The 19,220-nt window shown below is 50.7% G+C and overlaps 1 protein-coding gene across 1 annotated transcript in view; it reads left to right on the top strand.

The window, feature by feature from the left end:
• The window catches only part of LOC121874230 (mucin-5AC-like), a 29,839-nt gene that overhangs the window by 4,389 nt on the left and 6,230 nt on the right, over positions 1-19,220 (top strand). Inside the window, exons 2-5 of the mRNA XM_042378292.1 lie at positions 12,941-13,537; positions 14,221-14,343; positions 15,481-15,588; positions 19,050-19,175. Of these exons, the coding sequence (XP_042234226.1) occupies positions 12,941-13,537; positions 14,221-14,343; positions 15,481-15,588; positions 19,050-19,175 (954 nt within the window). The remainder of the gene's footprint in view (positions 1-12,940; positions 13,538-14,220; positions 14,344-15,480; positions 15,589-19,049; positions 19,176-19,220) is intronic.

The following is a 19,220-nucleotide window of genomic DNA, read 5'->3' as shown; positions in this document are numbered from 1 at the left end:
GGTTATGGTGGAAGGGACAGAGGGTTGTGGTGGTAGACAGGTGGCTGTGTGGTGGTAGGTAGGTGGTTGTGGTGGTGGACGGGTGGTTGTGGTGGTGGTGGATGAGTCGTTGTGGTGATGGACGGAGTGGTTGAATGGTAGGCAGGTGGTTGTGATGGTGGGCAGGTGGTTGTGGGTGGTAGGGGACAGGTGGCTATGGTGGTAGGGGACAGGTGGTGTGGTGGTGGACAGGTGGTTGTGGTGGTGGTGGACAGGTGGTTGTGGTGGTGGACAGGTGGTTGTGGTGATGGTTGGATTGTGGACAGGTGGTTGTGGTAGTAGGGGACAGGTGGTTGTGGTGGTAGCACGTGGTTGTGATGGTAAGCGGGTGGTTGTGGTGGTAGGGAGGACAGGTGGTTGTGGTGGTGGACAGGTGGTAGCGGTCATGGGGACAGGTGGTTGTGTGGTGGGGGACGAATGGTTGTGGTGGTGGTGGACAGGTGGTTGTGGTGGTAGGGGACAGGTGTGGTTGTGGTGAGAGGTGGGGACAGGTGGTTGTGGTGGTGGTGGACAGGTCGTTGTGGTGGTAGGGGACAGGTGGCTGTGGTGGGGACAGGTGGGTGTGGTGGTGGTGGACAGGTGGTTGTTGTGGTGGTGTGGGGACAGGTGGCTGTGGTAGGGACAGGTGGTTGTGGTGGTGGTGGACAGGTGGTGTGGTGTGGTAGGGGACAGGTGGATGTGGTAGGGACAGGTGGTTGTGGTGGTGGTGGACAGGTCGTTGTGTGGTGGTAGGGGACAGGTGGCTGATAGGGACGAATGGTTGTGGTGGTGGTGGAGGTGGTTGGGGTGATGTGGGACAGGTGGTTGTGGTGGTGGGACAGGTGGGTGGTACAGGTGGCTGTGGTAAGGGACAGGTGGTTGTGGTGGTGGTGGACAGGTGGTGTGGTGGTAGGGGACAGGTGGATGTGGTGAGACTGGTGGTTGTGGTGGTGGGGTGGTTGTGGTGATAGTGGACAGGTGGATGTGGTGGTAGGGACAGGTGGTTGTGGTGGACAGGTGGTTGTGGTGATGGTGGACAGGTGGTTGTGGTGGTAGGGGGGACAGGTGGCTGTGGTGGGGACGGGTGGTTGTGTGGTGGTGGTGGACAGGTGGGTGTGGTGGTATTGGGGACAGTGGATGTGGTAGGGACAGGTGGTTATTGGTGGTGGTGGATGGGTGGTGTGGTGTGGTGTTGGGGGACAGGTGGCTGGTGAGGGACAGGTGGTTGTGGTGGACAGGTGGTTGTGGTGATGGTGGACAGGTGGTGTGTGTTGGTGGGGACAGGTGGATGTGGTAAAGGGACAGGTGGTTGTGGTGGTGGTGGACAGGTGGTGTGGTGGTAGGGGGACAGGTGGATGTAGTAGGGACAGGTGGTTGTGGTGGTGGTGGACAGGTGGTGTGGTGGTGGGGGACAGGTGGATGTGGTAGGGACAGGTGGTTGTGGTGGGACAGGTGGACAGGTGGTGTGGTGGTAGGGGACAGGTGGCTGTGGTAGGGACAGGTGGTTGTGGTGGACAAATGGTTGTGGACAGGTGGATTTGTGGTGGTGGGGACAGGTGGTTGTGGTAGGGGACAGGTGGTTGTGGTGGTGGTGGACAGATGGTTGTAGTGGGGACAGGTGGTTGTGGTGATAGACAGGTGGTTGTGGTAAGGGACAGGTGGTTGTGGTGGGGACAGGTGGCTGTGCTGGTGGATGGACAGGTGGTTGTTGTGGTGGACAGGTGGTTGTGGTGGTGGACAGGTGGTTGTGGTGGACAGGTGGTTGTGGTGGGGACAGGTGGCTGTGGTGGTGGATGGACAGGTGGTTGTTGTGGTGGACAGGTGGTTGTGGTGGTGGACAGGTGGTTGTGGTGGACAGGTGGTTGCGGTGGGCTGGTGGTTGTGGTGGGGGACAGGTGGTTGTGGTGAGGGGACAGGTGGATGTGGTGGTGGACAGATGGTTGTGGTAGGGAACATGTGGTTGTGGTGGACTGGTGGTTGTGGTGGACGGGTGGTTGTGGTGGTGGACAGGTGGTTGTGGTGGTGGACAGGTGGTTTGTGTTGGGGACACGTGGTTGTGGTGGTGGACAGGTGATTGTGGTGTTGGGGACAGGTGGTTGTGGTAGACAGGGTGGTTGTGGTAGGGGACAGGTGGTTGTTGTGGACAGGTGGTTGTGGTGGACAGGTGGATGTGGTAGGGGACAGGTTGTGGTGGTGGACAGGTGGTTGTTGTGGACCAGGTGGTTGTTGTGGACAGGTGGTTGTGGTGGACAAGTAGATGTGGTAGGGGACAGGATGGGGAATTGGTGGACAGGTGGTTGTGGTGGTGGACAGGTGGTTGTGGCGGTGGACAGGTGGTTGTGGGGGGTGTATGGGGTGATAGATAAGAAGTGTTTAGGTGAGAGAGATGTGTTTGGGGTGATAGAGATAAGAGTGTTTGGGGTGATAGAGATAAGGGGAGTGTTTGGGGTGATAGAGATAAGTGTTTGGGGTGAGATAAGTTGTTTGGGGTGATGAGAGATAAGAGTGTTTGGGGTGATAGAGATAGAGTGTGTTTGGGGTGATAGAGATAAGAGTGTTTTTGATGTGATGAGATGAGGGGTGTTTGGGATGGGGATGTTTGGGGTGATAAGGGGTGTTTGGGTGATAAGGGTAGAAGGTGGTGCAGAGTAACACAGTCATAATATATAGTTTTAACAAGAGGCTAAACATCTCTTTCCCCCATACGAAAGTTGTTACTAGAACGCCCTCATAGCCTCCCACCTAACCTCCTTCAAACGTCAGGTCACTGCGAGGACAATGATGATGATGATGATGATGATGATGATGATGTGTGTGTGTGTGTGTGTGTCGAGGGACAATGATGATGATGATGATGATGATGATGATGATGATGATGATGATGATGATGATGATGATGATGATGCTGTGTGTGTGTGTGTGTGTGTGTGTGTTGATGATGTGGTGTGTGTGTGTGTGTGTGTGTGTGTGTCGAGGGACAATGATGATGATGATGACGTGATTAGTAGTGTGTGTAATGTGTGTGTGTGTGTGTCGGGACAATGATGATGATGATGTGTGATGATGATGATGATGTGTGTGTGTATGTGTCGGGGACAATGATGGTGATGATGATGATGATGATGTGTGTATGTGTCGGGGACAATGATGTGATGATATTAGTGGATGATGATGATGATGTGTGTGTGTCGGGGAGACAATGATAGTGATGATGATGTGGAGTGTGTGTGTGTGTCAGGGGACAATGATGATGATGATGATGTGTGTGTGTGTGTCGAGGGACAATGATGATGATGATGTGATGTGTGATGTATGTGTGTGTGTGTGTGTGTTTGTGTGTCGAGGACAATGATACTGATGATGATGATGATGATGATGATGGTGGTGGTGGTGAGTGTGTGTGTGATGTGTGTGGGTGTGTGTGTGTGTGTGTGTGGTGTGTGTGTGTGTTGTGATGTGTGTGTGTGTGTGTGTGTGTGTGTGTGTGAGTGTGTATGTGTGTGTGTGTGAGTGTGTATGTGTGTGTTGTGTGCGGGGACAATGATGATGATGATAATGATGATGTGTGTGTGTGTGTGTGTGTGTGTGTGTGTGTGTGTTTGTGTGTCGAGGACAATAATGATGATGATGATGATGATGATGATGATGTGTGTGTGTGTGTGTGTGTGTGTGTGTGTATGTGTGTGTGTGTGTGTGTGTGTTGTGTGTGTTGTGTGTGTGTGTGTGTGTGTGTCGGGGACAATGATGATGATGATGATGATGATGATGTGTGTGTGTGTGTGTGTGTGTGTGTGTGTGTGTGTGTGTGTGTGTGTGTGTGTGTGTGTGTGAGTGTGGGAAAATCCGAGGGCAGTGTGATGGGAACAGCGAACAATAACACGCCAATGTGGAAAAAAAGTGGAGGTGCGGTGGAGGCGATACAAAGGTAGGGACAGACTGCCTCGTGAGTGTCCATATTATGTACGTTTGCGAGGAGAGTTACTGCATACACACACACACACACACACACACACACACACTCGGAGTTCCTGCACACGAGCTCCTCAGTGTTTACACAACATTCATACTTCCCAAGCTCACCTATGCCTTCCCCACCTGGTCTTCCTCCCCAAATGCCACACAACGTAAACACCTAGAAAAAGTGCAAAAGAGGGCATGCAAGATTATTCTCTCCCCTTCCTACTCCACATATCAAGAAGCGCTCAACACACTGACCCTTTCGACTCTCACTGACCATCACCACGACCTCATCTGCAAATTTGGTAAGAAGCTTCTACACCATCCCCGACACCGGCTCCTACTACCACCTGAGATCCCTTGTCCGAGAATTGCTGTTCGACACCACAACCGCATCCAGCCCATACGTGCACGAACTGATCGCTATAAGAACAGCCCAGTCCCAACCATTGTAAAAATTATCAATAACTTGTAATAAATCAGTGTATTCACTCCCAGTAAACACTGCTCCTTACACTGTCACTATGTTGAAATGAACTGTAGTTTGAGCTTTTCCCCATCTAAGTTATTATATGTCTTATTTGTGTCACTTATGTTACTTGTATATTATTTGTAATTCGTAACCCATTCCCCAAATATGTAACTGTATATTTTCAGCCTTCTGGCTGCCAAGCTCTTTCAATAAACCGTTAATTATTATTATTATTATTATTACACACTTGTTGGTGCTTCACACAGGGGAAAACCCATGCTGTTTTCCTCCTCAACCTTGGCCCTGTCTCCCCCCACCCCACCCACTCCCCCCTCTCTCTCTCTCAGCAACATCACACCCCCCCTCACACAAACACACTTTCCTACACCCACCCAAATACACCCAGCACAACACAGAAATAGTCTACCACTACCGCCGCTGCAGCCCCCTCCACCAGATGTCGTATTTCTATTATGCAAAGTTGACTAGTATTACATGACACACACACACACACACACACACACCACCTTATGTGTCCCCATCATCTTCTATCATGTTATGTGGCTCCTCCTGGCTCACCTAATATGCCTCGACTGTTGTACTACCATGGGGTGATGTGACGGACAAGTACGGGTATAACAGGCAGTAAACACAGGGTGAGACGGTGACTTGGCTGACATAACACTCTACTGTATTTAGGAGTCACAGAATACTTGATCTCAGAAAGCTGTGGGGAAAAATATCGATGTTTTGGGGTTGGTCTGGGGAAAATATTTCAGTTTGGGGATAATTTGGGGGAAAAATCCCTTGTTTTCGGGAAAGTCCGGGAAACAATACTATTGTTTTCGGGGAAAACCGGGGAACATATCTTTCTATCTGGCGTAATGTGATTATTCCATTAAATGTAATACAATACAATACTAATTATTTCCTGTATTAATGTATACCATTACATAACTGTATTACTCGTATCACTGTTCCACTGTATATGCCACTGTACCACAATAAATACCACTGTATAGTAGGCAGTAGGCAGCTATCAAACAGGGAGGTACTACCGCCTGAGAAGATATTGGAAGCATAATGTGTTGTTTAATGGTAGACCCTGCTGCCATATGTGACCAAGTCCCAGGTTGCTCATCTGACTTTCTGCCTTATTTACACACAATTGCAGGGTCTCAATTGTTTCTCTTACTTTGACAACACAACATACATACTGTATATCATTTCTCCTCTTGATATTTATATTTTTGTATTTATTTATGGTTCTTTATCATTATCGGTATTATTAATATTATTATTATTATTATTTGTATTATTATTGATAATTTTTATTACTTTTTATAAATAATATAATTTTCTTAAATTATAATTGTTATTTATTTGTATACATTTTATTAATTTAATTACCAGTACTATTATTATTATTATTATTAATATTATTATCATCATTATCATCATCATAATTATTATTATTATTTTATTATATTTTCGCCCCCTCCCAGGCCTTGATGTGAGACGAAAATACCTATGCCCGGGTGGCTAAGTCCGTAAAAATATATATATATATATATATATACAGTATATATATATATATATATATATATATATATATATATATATATATATATATACACATATATATATATATATATATATATATATATATATATATATATATATACTCACTCTATATACCACTGTACCACCGTATATACCACTGTACCACAGTATGTACCACTGTACCACCGTATATACCACTGTACCACCGTATGTACCACTGTACCACAGTATGTACCACTGTACCACTGTATATACCACTGTACCACAGTATGTACCACTGTACCACCGTTTATACCACTGTACCACCGTATGTACCACTGTACCACAGTATGTACCACTGCACACCGTATATACCACTGTACCACTCTATATACCACTGCACCACAGTATATACCACTGCACCACAGTATATACCACTGTACCACCGTATATACCACTGTACCACCGTATGTACCACTGTACCACAGTATATACCACTGTACCACCGTATATACCACTGTACCACCGTTTATACCACTGTACCACAGTATGTACCACTGTACCACCGTATATACCACTGTGCCACCGTTTATACCACTATACCACCGTATGTACCACTGTACCACAGTATATACCACTGTACCACAGTATATACCACTGTACCACCGTATACACCACTATACCACCGTAAATACCACTGTACCACAGTATATACCACTGTACCACAGTATATACCACTGTACCACCGTATATACCACTGTACCACCGTATACACCACTGTACCACCGTAAATACCACTGTACACAGTATATACCATCTGTACCACAGTATATACCACTGTACCACCGTATACCACTGTACCACAGTATATACCACTGTACCACAGTATATACCACTGTACCACAGTATATACCACTGTACCACTGTATATACCACTGTACCAATGTATATACCGTACCACCGTATATATCACTGTACCACTATATATACCACTGTACCACCGTATATACACTGTACCACAGTATATACCACTGTACCACAGTATATACCACTGTACCACCGTATATACCACTGTACCACTGTATATACCACTGTACCACCGTTATATACCACTGTACCACTATATATACCTTTGTACCACCATATATCACTGTACCACCGTATATCCCACTGTACCACCGTATATACCACTGTACCACCGTATATACCACTGTACCACTATATATACCTCTGTACCACCGTATATACCACTGTACCACCGTATATACCACTGTATCACCGTATATACCACAGCCTCACCGTATATACCACTGTGCCACTACATTGTACCACCGTATATACCACTGTACCACCGTATATACCACTGTACCACTATATATACCTCTGTACCACCGTATATACCACTGTACCACCGTATATACCACTGTACCACCGTATATACCACTGTACCACTGTATATACCACTGTACCACCGTATATACCACTGTACCACTATATATACCACTGTACCACCGTATATACCACTGTACCACAGTATATACCACTGTACCACAGTATATACCACTGTACCACTGTATATACCACTGTATATACCACTGTACCACAGTATATACCACTGTACCACCGTATATACCACTGTACCACCGTATATACCACTGTACCACAGTATATACCACTGTGCCACCGTATATACCAACTGTACCACTGTATATACCACTGTACCACCGTGTATATACCACTGTACTACCGTATATACCACTGTACCACCGTATATACACTGTACCACAGTATATACCACTGTACCACCGTATATACCACTGTACCACTGTATATACCACTGTACCACTGTATATACCACTGTACCACAGTATTTACCACTGTACCACCGTATATACCACTGTACCACTGTATATACCACTGTACCACCGTATATAACTGTACCACCGTATATACCACTGTACCACCGTATATACCACTGTACCACCGTATATACCACTGTACCACCGTATATACCACTGTACCACAGTATATACCACTGTACCACCGTATATACCACTGTACCACTCTCTCAATAGGCCAGCCTCTATGGATTCTCTCCTACGCGGGACAAATAATTCGTCCCAGGTGGTTGGATTGACTAATAACCCCCCTCTCCTCTCTGGTCCCCCTCCCTCTCTGGTACCCCTCCCTCTGATCCTCCCTCTCCTGGTCCCTCCCTGGCCTCCTTCCCCTCTCCCTGGTCACCTCCCTGGTCACCCTCCCTCCCTGGTCCCTCCCTCTGGTCCCTCCCCTCTCTGGTCCCCCTTCCTCTGGTCCCCTCCCTCCCTGGTCACCTCCCTCCTGGTCACTCTCTCCCTGTCCCCTCACTTCTGGTCCTCCCTCTCCCTGGTCCTCCTCTCTGGTCCCTCCCTCTCTGGTCCCTCCCCTCCCTGGTCACCCTCCCTGGTCACCTTCCTCCTGGTCCCCTCACCTCCTGGTCCCTCCCTCCCAGGTCCCCTCACCTCTTGGTCCCTCCCTCCCTGGTCCCCCTCTCCCTCCCCAACCAGAACACAACACATTCCGCTGGACGGCCTGGGGATGGCTGAGGGAGGTGGGGAGAGGGGGGGATGTGGAGGAGAGAGGGGAAGAGGTGGAGGAGAGCTATTTTTACCCTCGGTGAGTTGTCTCCGTTGGCACAAGGTTGGGGGTGAGGGAGAGTGGGAGGGGGAGAGAGGAAATCGTGGCTGCCTACCTGTGACAGATGTTTGTGGTGGTGGTGGTGGTGGTTGGGGTTGAGGTAGGTATTGGTGGTGGTGATGGTAGTGGTGGTGGTTGGTGGTTAGATGCGTATTGGTGGTGGTGGTTGATGTAGGTATTGTTAGTTGGGTGGTGGTGGTGGTTGGATTGAGGTATATTACTAGGTGGTGGTGGTGGTTGGTGGTTGAGGTATATTGGTGGTGGTGGTAGGTGGTGGTTGGGTTGAGGTAGTATTGGTGGTGGTGGTGGTTGAGGTAGGATTGCTAGTTGTGGTGGTGGTGGTGGTGGTTAGGTGAGGTAGGTATTGGTGGTGGCGGTGGTGGTAGGTATTGCTGGTTGTGGTGATGGTGGTTGTGGTAGTAGTAACGATGATGATAGTGGTAGCAATTGTAGTAGTCGTGGTACAAACAACCCAAAATTATGGTACAAACAATAACTTACAGCCATGGTACAAAAAAAAACACACAAATCAAAACAATGGCTACTTATCTTATCTTAACGGAGGTCAAAGGTTTAAAAATGTCAACAACAACAACAAAAATATTCCCATTGATCAAGTTGTAATTTAAGTCAATTTAGACATGACTGGCACAGGTATTTGTTAGCTGAAGTGACTGACCTACGCCAGACACACACACACACACACACACACACACACACACACACACAGCTTCATCAATATTGTCAAGAAGTGCCTCTATCCCTACCGTGTCACTTCCTCCCTACCATGTCCCTCCCTCCCTACCGTGTCCCTCCTCCCTACCATGTCCCTCCTCCCTACTGTGTCACCTCCTCCTCCCTACCATGTCCCTCCCTCCCTACCATGTCCCTCCTCCCTACCATGTCCCCTCCTCCTACCATGTCCCTCCTCCCACTGTGTCACCTCCTTCCTACTGTGTCACCTCCTCCCCTACCATGTCCCCTCCTCCCACTGTGTCACCTCCTTCCCACTGTGTCACCTCCTCCCTACCATGTCCCTCCCACTGTGTCACCCTCCCTACCATGTCCCTCCTCCCTACCGTGTCACCCTCCTCCTACCAGGCTCACCTCCTCCCTACCATGTCCCCTCCTCCCTACCATGTCCCTCCCTCCCTACCGTGTCACCTCCTCCCCACATGTCCCTCCTCCCTACCATGTCCCTCCTCCCTACCATGTCCCTCCTCCTACCATGTCCCTCCTCCCTACCATGTCCCTCCTCCCTACCATGTCACCTCCTCCCTACCATGTCACCTCCTCCCCACTGTGTCACTCCTCCCTACCATGTCCCTCCTCCCTACCATGTCCCTCCTCCCCACTGTGTCACCTCCTCCCTACCATGTCCCTCCTCCCCACTGTGTCACCTCCTCCCCTACCATGTCCCTCCTCCTCCCTACCATGTCCCTCCTACCATGTCCCTCCTCCCTACCATGTCCCTCCTCCCACTGTGTCACCTCCTCCCTACCGTGTCCCTCCTCCCTACCATGTCCCCTCCTCCCTACCATGTCACCTCCCTCCCCACCTGTCACCCCTCCTTCTCTACCATGTCCCTCCTCCCTACCATGTCCCCTCCTCCCTACCATGTCCCCTCCTCCCTACCATGTCACCTCCTCCCCACCATGTCCCCTCCTCCCTACCATGTCCCTCCTCCTACCGTGTCACCTCCTCCCTACCATGTCCCTCCTCCCTACCATGTCCCCTCCTCCCACCATGTCCCTCTTCCCTACTGTGTCACCTCCTCCCTACTGTGTCACCTCCCTCCCTACCGTGTCCCCTCCTCCCACTGTCCTCCTCCCTACCATCCTTCCTCCCTACCATGTCCCTCCTACCGTGTCACCTCCTCCTACCGTGTCACCTCCTCCCTACCATGTCCCCTCCTCCCTACCATGTCCCTCCTCCCTACGCATGTCACCTCCTCCCTACCATGTCCCCTCCTCCCTACCATGTCCCTCCTCCCTACCATGTCCCTCCCTACCATGTCCCTCCTCCCTACTGTGTCACCTCCTCCCACCATGTCCCTCCTCCCTACCATGTCCCCTCCTCCCTACCATGTCCCTCCTCCCTACTGTGTCACCTCCTCCTACCGTGTCACCTCCTCCCTACTGTGTCCCTCCTCCCTACCATGTCCCTCCTCCCTACCATGTCCTCTCCTCCCTACCATGTCCCCTCCTCCCTACCGTGTCACCTCCCTACCATGTCCCCTCCTCCCTACTGTGTCACCTCCTCCCTACCATGTCCCTCCTCCCTACCGTGTCACCTCCTCCCTACTGTGTCACCTCCTCCCTACCATGTCCCTCCTCCCCTACCATGTCCCTCCTCCCTACTGTGTCACCTCCTCCCTACCATGTCCCTCCTCCCTACCATGTCCCTCCTCCCTACCATGTCCCCTCCTCCCTACCATGTCCCTCCTCCCCCACCGTGTCACCTCCTCCCTACCGTGTCACCTCCTCCCTACTATGTCCCCTCCTCCCTACCATCCCTCCTCCCTACCATGTCCCCTCCTCCCTACCATGTCCCCTCCTCCCTACCATGTCCCTCCTCCCCTACCATGTCCCCTCCTCCTCCCTACTGTGTCACCTCCTCCCTACCATGTCCCCTCTTCCTACTGTGTCCCTCCCTACCATGTCCCTCCTCCCTACCATGTCCCTCCCTACCATGTCCCTCCCTCCTCCCCTGTCCCCTCCTCCCTCTATGTCCCTCCTCCCTACCTGTCCCTCTCCTTCCTGTCCCTCCTCCCCTGTGTCACCTCCTTCCCCTACCGTGTCACCTCCCTCCCCATGTCCCTCCTCCCCTACCATTCAATCACCCCTCCTTCCCTCTCCCTCCTCCCTCCCTACCGTGTCACCTCCTCCCTACATGTCCCTCCTCCCTACCATGTCCCCTCCTCCCTACCATGTCCCTCCTCCCTACCTGTCCCTCCTTCTGTGTCACCTCCTCCCTGCATGTCCCTCCTCCTACCACTTATCCCTCCTCCTCCTGTCCCTCCTCCCTACCATGTCCCCTCCTTCCTACCGTGTCACCTCCTCCCTACCATGTCCCCTCCTCCCTACCGTGTCACCTCCTCCCTACCGTGTCACCTCCTCCCTACCGTGTCACCTCCTCCCTACCATGTCACATCCCTTCCTGACCATATATCTCTCTTCCTCCTTCTCCTCCACCTCTTCCCCCTCCCCCTCCATCCCCCACCAACCCTGACCACCTCATAGCAGGACCTTGACACTACACTATTAATGAATCTTCCCCTGTGACATAAACAAATGAGTTGTATATGTGCCAGTAATCCTCCCAATGTACTGTACTAATTCTTTATCATTTCTTAACTGTTAATAGACGTGTGTAATAATTAACGTTGTTTTGCGTGCTTAAAGACCTCAGTTGTTGAAGAGCAGTAGAGTAGAACACACTTTATTTAACGAACTATATGGAGAGGAAAGTCCGTTATATCCGGGGGTCCGTTATATGTACAATTTCCATTTAACGAACGATAAAAGTATGAAAGTCCGTTATATCGAGGGACCGTTAGATGTCTAGCTTCTATTTAACGAACAATAAATATATGAAAGTCCGTTATATCGAGGGTCCATTAGATGTGAAACCCCCATCTTAACGGATTAATATGAAGAGAGTAGTCCGTTATATGGAGGCTTCACTGTACAGCCATTACTAACATCAATTTGCTAACACGACCATTGGCCTCTCGCACCACCCATCATAAGAGCCTGGAGAATACAATCACCAACTCCTCTCCTTCCCTGTTAGCCGCAGTAATACTTCAGTGCTTCGCCTTACAACGAAAACAAAAGGGTGCTCAATAAACTAGCCCCAGCGATGATGCGTGGGAGGGGGAAAGGGGGGAAAGAGGGAGGAGGGGGTGAATCTGTATCTAAAATCTGCATCTCTTGTGTATGTTAGTATGAGGTAGTCCAAGGGTTAGTTATGAGGAACATGTGAGTGGAAAGTCATGCAGGAGAGAGGGGCGAGGGGGAGGTGGGATGGGGGTTAGGTGGGAGGGATGGACAAATTGTATGATAGGACAAAAAATATCTTGGTGTGGTGGCCATTGTGAAGTATTGCACGTGAAGTGTCTTAAACATTGAACTTTACTGTGTGTGTGTGTGTGTGTGAAGGGGGATAAACGGACGAGAACTTCACCATAAGCCCTTAGAAATTCGTAGTGACTCACCGAGCACTGTATACGGTGCTGATGGTGCTGATAAGAACATTTTTCCTCTCTTACAGTCATCTTCAGGCGGGGAAGAGGATGGTGAGCGAGCAGGCCAGGACAGCAGCACTCTAGTACACCGCGAGGACGCAGCTTACAACTTCGACTCTCGATCCGCGGAACTCACGCTCCGAACTATCGAGAATGATTCCCGATTTGACGAGAAACTACAGTTAAACGCACAACGACATGACGACAAAACCCAACTGCACTTAACACGAATCGACGACACGCTACACTTCAAAGGCCCGCTGCCAGATGAGAACCATGTCGGCTCCCACACCACCAGTCAAAGTCCTCCGCACAATCCTTTCTTCGGGACGGAAATAAACGGCTCATCAATTACACACAATGGCCCAAGATCTCTTGACTTCAGCCCGACACTACTGGAGAATGGCGCCGACACCATCAGATCCCTGGAGAGTGTACCGTGGAACATTGAAGGCACGGAGACCATCAAGGAGAACGGCTGTAAATCTCCACTCAGGAAATGGTCAGAGGAAACACACGGTTTGACGGGGGAGAACGGCCAGGAGACACACGGGCTGACGGAGGAGGCGGAGCTGAAGCACGCCAAGGAGGAGAACAAGAAACTGAAGGCTGCACTTAAGGAGGTCAGTGGAATTATCATGTAACAACACTTCAAACTTTCTTCATCACTTCTACCCCCCCAAAAAATATTCTCTCACTTTTATCGTCAGTAGTAACTTAAAGAAACAGTAGTTATACTTATGTGCTCTTACTTAATTACCATAATTGATATTGTTATTTAATGGCCATACATACATACAGACAGACAGGCAGACAAAACCCCATACAGAGAAAGAATATTCAGCTGTGTTATACTAAACATGTAAAATTTTGTGGATTTCATTTATAAAATTTGACACACGTTAAGCCCCGTCCACACTGGGACTGATGATGCGCGCCGTGATGCAGACGTTTGATGCGCGTGGTGATGCAAAGGAGGGAGAGCGTCCACACAACACCCACACCAGTCGTTGACTTACCCAAGAGAGAGAGACACAGGACGCTCGGGTACAGGAGACTGTGGTGGCTTTATGTTGTGCAAAAAAGAAACAAATATGATGTCCAAAGTGGCTATCAAGTTGCCACATCCCGCCTCTAAAATGCCTCGCTCCAGAGTTCACGCGGCCTCACGCAACACGAAAAATAAGCCAGTGCAACACCTTGCGCATCAAGGCGTGCATCAAGAGTCCCAGTGTGGACGGTTTACTGAACATGTCATAGAAGGAATTATGTTATGTGAGAGTGACAAGAATTTTTTCCTTCCCAGGCAGCTGAGGTGAACGGACAGTGGCGCCACTACCACGAGCACCGCCAGAAATACGTCCAGCGGCTACTGTCCACCATCCAGGAGTTACACCACCCCCGCTCCGCCACCCAGGCCTCGAGGCAGGTGAGTGTTGCCCCGCCACCCCTGCCCCGCCACCCAGGCCTCGAGGCAGGTGAGTGTTGCCCCGCCACCCCTGCCCCGCCACCCAGGCCTCGAGGCAGGAGTGTTGCCCGCCAGTGCCACCCAGGCCTTGCCCCGCCACCCCTGCCCTGCCACCCAGGCCTAAGGCAGGTAAGGGGTTGCCCCACCACCAAGCCCCCAAGGCAGGTAAGGTTGCCCCGCCACCCAGGCCTTAAGGGCAGGTGGTGTTGCCCACCCCAGGCCTGAGTGTTGAGGGAGTTGGGCCCGCCACCCAGGCCTCAAGGCAGGTGAGTGTTGCCCCGCCACCCAGGCCTGGCAAGGCAGGAGTGTTGCCCCGCCACCCAGGCCTCCTAAGGCAGGTGAGTGTTGCCCCGCCACCCAGCCTTAAGGCAGGTAAGGTTGCCACCCAGGCCCTCAAGGCAGGTGAGTGTTGCCCCGCCACCCAGGCCTCAAGGCAGGTGAGTGTTGCCCGCCACCCATGCCTTAAGGCAGGTGAGTGTTGCCCCTGCCACCCTGGCCTTAAGGCAGGTCGTGCTCCTGCCACCCAGGCCCTCAGGCAGGTGAGTGTTGCCCCGCCACCCAGGCCTCAAGGCAGGTGAGTGTTGCCCCGCCACCCAGGCCTTAAGGCAGGTGAGTGTTGCCCCGCCACCCAGGCCTTAAGGCAGGTGAGTGTTGCCCCGCCACCCAGGCCTTAAGGCAGGTGAGTGTTGCCCCGCCAACCCCGTATTACATGAGGCTGCAACCAATCATAATCAACATACATGCATCCAATCCATGGAAACTGTCTTACCAAATCCTCAGTATCGTTCCTAATCTAACCTGAACTACAACAAACCCAATTCTGGATCTGTGAATCTTCATCCAATCAGCTGAAGACGGCTGTTCATCACATAAACCCCAATCATATCAAGACACAATCATTCAGTCAATCAAAATGTCCAAAATCAAGCATAGTTACGTCTTTACCGTCCAATTGGCTGAAGCAAAATATTCAAAAGGTAGCAACCAATAAGCATCGAGATACCTGTATTCTCAACCAAACAGCTTATGGTGGTATTTAACTATCAATAAAAACAAGTGTAAGTGTGTGTGTGTCTGTCTGATTTTGTCGTGTTGTAGGTTGAGGGCGAGGCTGGTGCACCCGAGGCTGAGGTGCGACGCCTGAGGGAGGCGCTGACGAAACTACAAGCTGACCACGATGAGCACGTCACACTGTTGGAGATGCAGGTACTGTGCTGGGTCGTCCTCCTCCTCCTCCTCCTCCTCCTCCTCTTCTTACCCTTCATCCTCTTCTTCTTTCTCCCCAACCTCTTCGGCCTCCTCCTACTCTCCTATTTCTTCCCCTCCTCCTTCTCTTACTTTTCCTCCGACTTCTCTTACTCCTCCTCTTCCTACACTTCCCCCTTCTCTTCCTCCTCCTACTACTCCTCCACTTCCTCTTCCTCAGTTGGTTCTGTTACTCCCACATTACGAAAGTTTCAACAATAACAACCACAACAATGACAACACTCAACAACCACACTAACAACCTTCAACCATAACAGAAGCAACAACAACCACCACAGCCTCCTTACACCAACATCCATATCAATCAACCAAAACGCCACCAAAATAACAACCACAACTCACAACATCTGCAGTAATGATATGATGATGACATGGGTTCAGGTTAAACATAGTTATATTTACACAAGGTATAGCCAAGCGTGGGCGGCCGTGGGCGGAGGTGTGTCTATATATATATAACCCACAACAACGCTATCACAGTCAGACAAATATTGCCAGCTTCTGTTAGGTTAGGTTAGGTTAAGATAAGCTGAGTTTGGTTAGGTTAGGTTAAGATAAGCTGAGTTTGGTTAGGTTAATGAAGACAACACCTTACTTGATTATGAGTCAGACGTACGTGTGTGTGTGTCATGCCTGCTGGCCAAGATAATATGCATTAGTAGGGCCAAATAACCATAAGCAATGTAACCATTTGGCCATACAGATGTGACCAGGTGGTAATGAAAGAGTGTGGCCAGGTGGTCACGGTGTAGTGGCCAGGTGGTCAGTGTAGTGGCCAGGTGGTCACAGTGTAGTGGCCAGGTAACTATGTAGTGTGGCTAGGTGGTCACAGTGTAGTGGCCAGGTAACTATGTAGTGTGGCCAGGTGGTCACAATGTAGTGGCCAGGTGGGCCGGGAGACACACACACCCACGCCGCTCCTCCTCACAGGTAAATTTAGTTTGGCCTAGACTGTTTATATCCCTTGACTCACCACCTTGGGACACCAACCTGGGACACCACCACCACCCTGGGACACCACCTTGGGACACCATCCTGGGATACCTTGGATAACGCCACTAACATACTCCTCACTCCCCTCCCTGCCACTAGCCAAGGTGGATGACTCAGGTTTTAAATGGGAGACGTATACGGCGCATATTGTTGTTGTTGTGGTAGCGATGGTGGTGGTGGTGGTTGTGGTGGCGTGATGGTTGTGGTGGTAGTGATAGTTGTGGGTAGTGATTGTGGTGGTGGTGATGGTTGTGGTGGTAGTGATAGTTGTGGTGGTATTGATAGTTGTGGTGGTGGTGATGGTTGTGGTGGTAGTGATAGTTGTTGTTGTGGTGGTGGTGATGGTTGTGGTGGTGGTGATAGTTGTGGTGGTAGTGATAGTTGTGGTAGTGCTGATGGTTGTGGCAGTGATAGTTGCTTGTTGTGGTGGTGGTGATGGTTGTGGTGGTAGTGATAGTTGTTGTTGTGGTGGTGGTGATGGTTGTGGTGGTGGTGATGGTTGTGGTGGTAGTGATAGTTGTGGTGGTATTGATAGTTGTGGTAGTGATAGTTGTTGTGGTGGTGGTGATGGGTGGTGATGGTTGGTGGTGGTGGTGATGGTTGTGGTGGTGGTGATGGTTGTGGTGTGGTGATGGTGTGGTGGTGGTGATGGCTGTGTGGTGGTAGTGGTGAGTGTTGTGGTGGTAGTGATAGTTGTGGTGGTAGTGTAGTGGTGGTGATGGTTGTTGTGGTGGTGGTGGTGGTGTGATGGCTTGTGGTGGTGGTGATGGTTGTGGTGGTGGTGATGGTTGTGGTGGTGGTGATGGTTGTGTGGCTGTGGTGGTGGTGATAGTTGTGGTGGTAGTGATGGTAGTGATGGGTGGTGGTAGTGATAGTTGTGGTGGAAAGTGATAGTTGTGGTGGTGGTGATGGCTGTGGTGTGGTGATGGTTGTGGTGGTGGTGATGGTTGTGGTGGTGGTGATGGTTGTGGTGGTGGTGATGGTTGTGGTGGTGGTGATAGTTGTGGGTAGTGAAGTGTGGTGTGGTGGTAGTGATAGTTGTTGTGTGGTATGGTTGTGGTGGTAGTGTGTAGTGGTGGTAGTGATAGTTGTTGTTGTGGTGGTGGTGATGGTTGTGGTGGTAGTGATGGTTGTGGTGCAGTGATAGTTGTGGTGGTGGTGATGGTTGTGGTGGTGTGGTGTGGTGTGGTGGTAATGATAGTTGTGGTGGTATTAATAGTTGTGGTGGTGGTGATGGTTGTGGTGGTGGTGATGGTTGTGGTGGTGGTGATGGTTGTGGTGGTGGTGATGGTTGTGGTGGTAGGATAGTTGTGGTGGTGGTGATGGTTGTGGTGGTAGTGATAGTTGTTGTGGTGGTGGTGATGGTTGTGGTGGATTGATGTTGTGGTGGTGGTGATGGTTGTGGTGGTGGTGATGGTGGTGGTGGTAGTGATAGTTGTTGTTGTGGTGGTGGTGATGGTGGTGGTGGTGGTGATGGTTGTGGTGTGGTGATATGGGTATTGATGTGGTGGTGGTGATGGCTGTGGTGGTGGTGATGGTTGTGGTGGTGGTGATGGTTGTGGTGGTGGTGATGGTGTGGTGTGGTGGTGGTGGTGATGTGGTGGTGGTTGTGGTGGTGGTGAGTGGTGTGGTGGTGGTGGTAGTGATAGTTGTGGTGGTGGTTGTGTGGTGGTGTAGGTGGTGGTGGTGTGGTGGTGGTAGTGGTTGTGGTGGTGGTGGTGGTTGTGGTTGGATGGGTGTTGTGGTTGTGGTGGTGGTGATGGTTGTGGTGGTGATGGTTGTGGTGGTGTGGTGGTTGTGGTGTGATAGTTGTGGTGGTGGTTGGTGGTGTGGGGTGTGGTGGTGGTGGTGTGGTGGTGGTGGTGGTGGTGGTGATGGTTGTGGTGGTGGTGTGGGTGGTGGTGGTGGTTGGGTGGTGTGGCTGTGTGGTGGGTGGTGGTGATGGTTGTGGTGGTGGTGGTGGGTGGTGGTGGTGATGGTGGTGGTGGTGGTTGTGGTGGTGGGGATAGTGGTGGTGGTGATAGTTGTGGTGGTAGGGTGGTGGTAGATGGTTGTGGTGGTGGTTGGTTGTGGTGGTGGTGGATGGTGGTGGTGGTGGATGGTTGTGGTGGTAGTGATAGTTGTGGTGGTGGTGGTGGTGGTGGTGTGGTTGTGTGGTAGTGGTGGTGTGGTGTGTGGTGGTGGTGATGGTGTGGTGCTGTGGTTGTGGTGGTGATGGTTGTGGTGGTAGTGATAGTTGTGGTGGTGGTGATGGTTGTGGTGGTGGTGATGGTTGTGGTGGTGGTGGTGGTGGTTGTGGTGTGGTAGATGTGGTGAACTGTATACCTGCTTTGTCTATACACATGTTGAACTAAATGTATATTGATTTGTATGTCGATTTTACTGAACATCTATCTATCTCTCTGCAGGTCCGCGCGCATAGAGACGACTGGGAGGCAGAGCGCAGCGAGAAGCAGGCCACACAGACTGCACTGGGAGAGGCGCAGGCTAGGACAGCCTTACTCCTACAAGAGCTACAGTTGCTACAGGCCAAGGTACTCTATCCCCTCTGACCTGTAGTTCATCCCCTTTAACCTGTA

The sequence above is a fragment of the Homarus americanus genome, unplaced genomic scaffold, assembly GCF_018991925.1.
Source record: "Homarus americanus isolate GMGI-L3 unplaced genomic scaffold, GMGI_Hamer_2.0 scaffold49667, whole genome shotgun sequence".
Taxonomy (NCBI): Eukaryota; Metazoa; Arthropoda; class Malacostraca; order Decapoda; family Nephropidae; genus Homarus; species Homarus americanus.
This window is presented reverse-complemented; position numbering and strand designations above follow the sequence as displayed.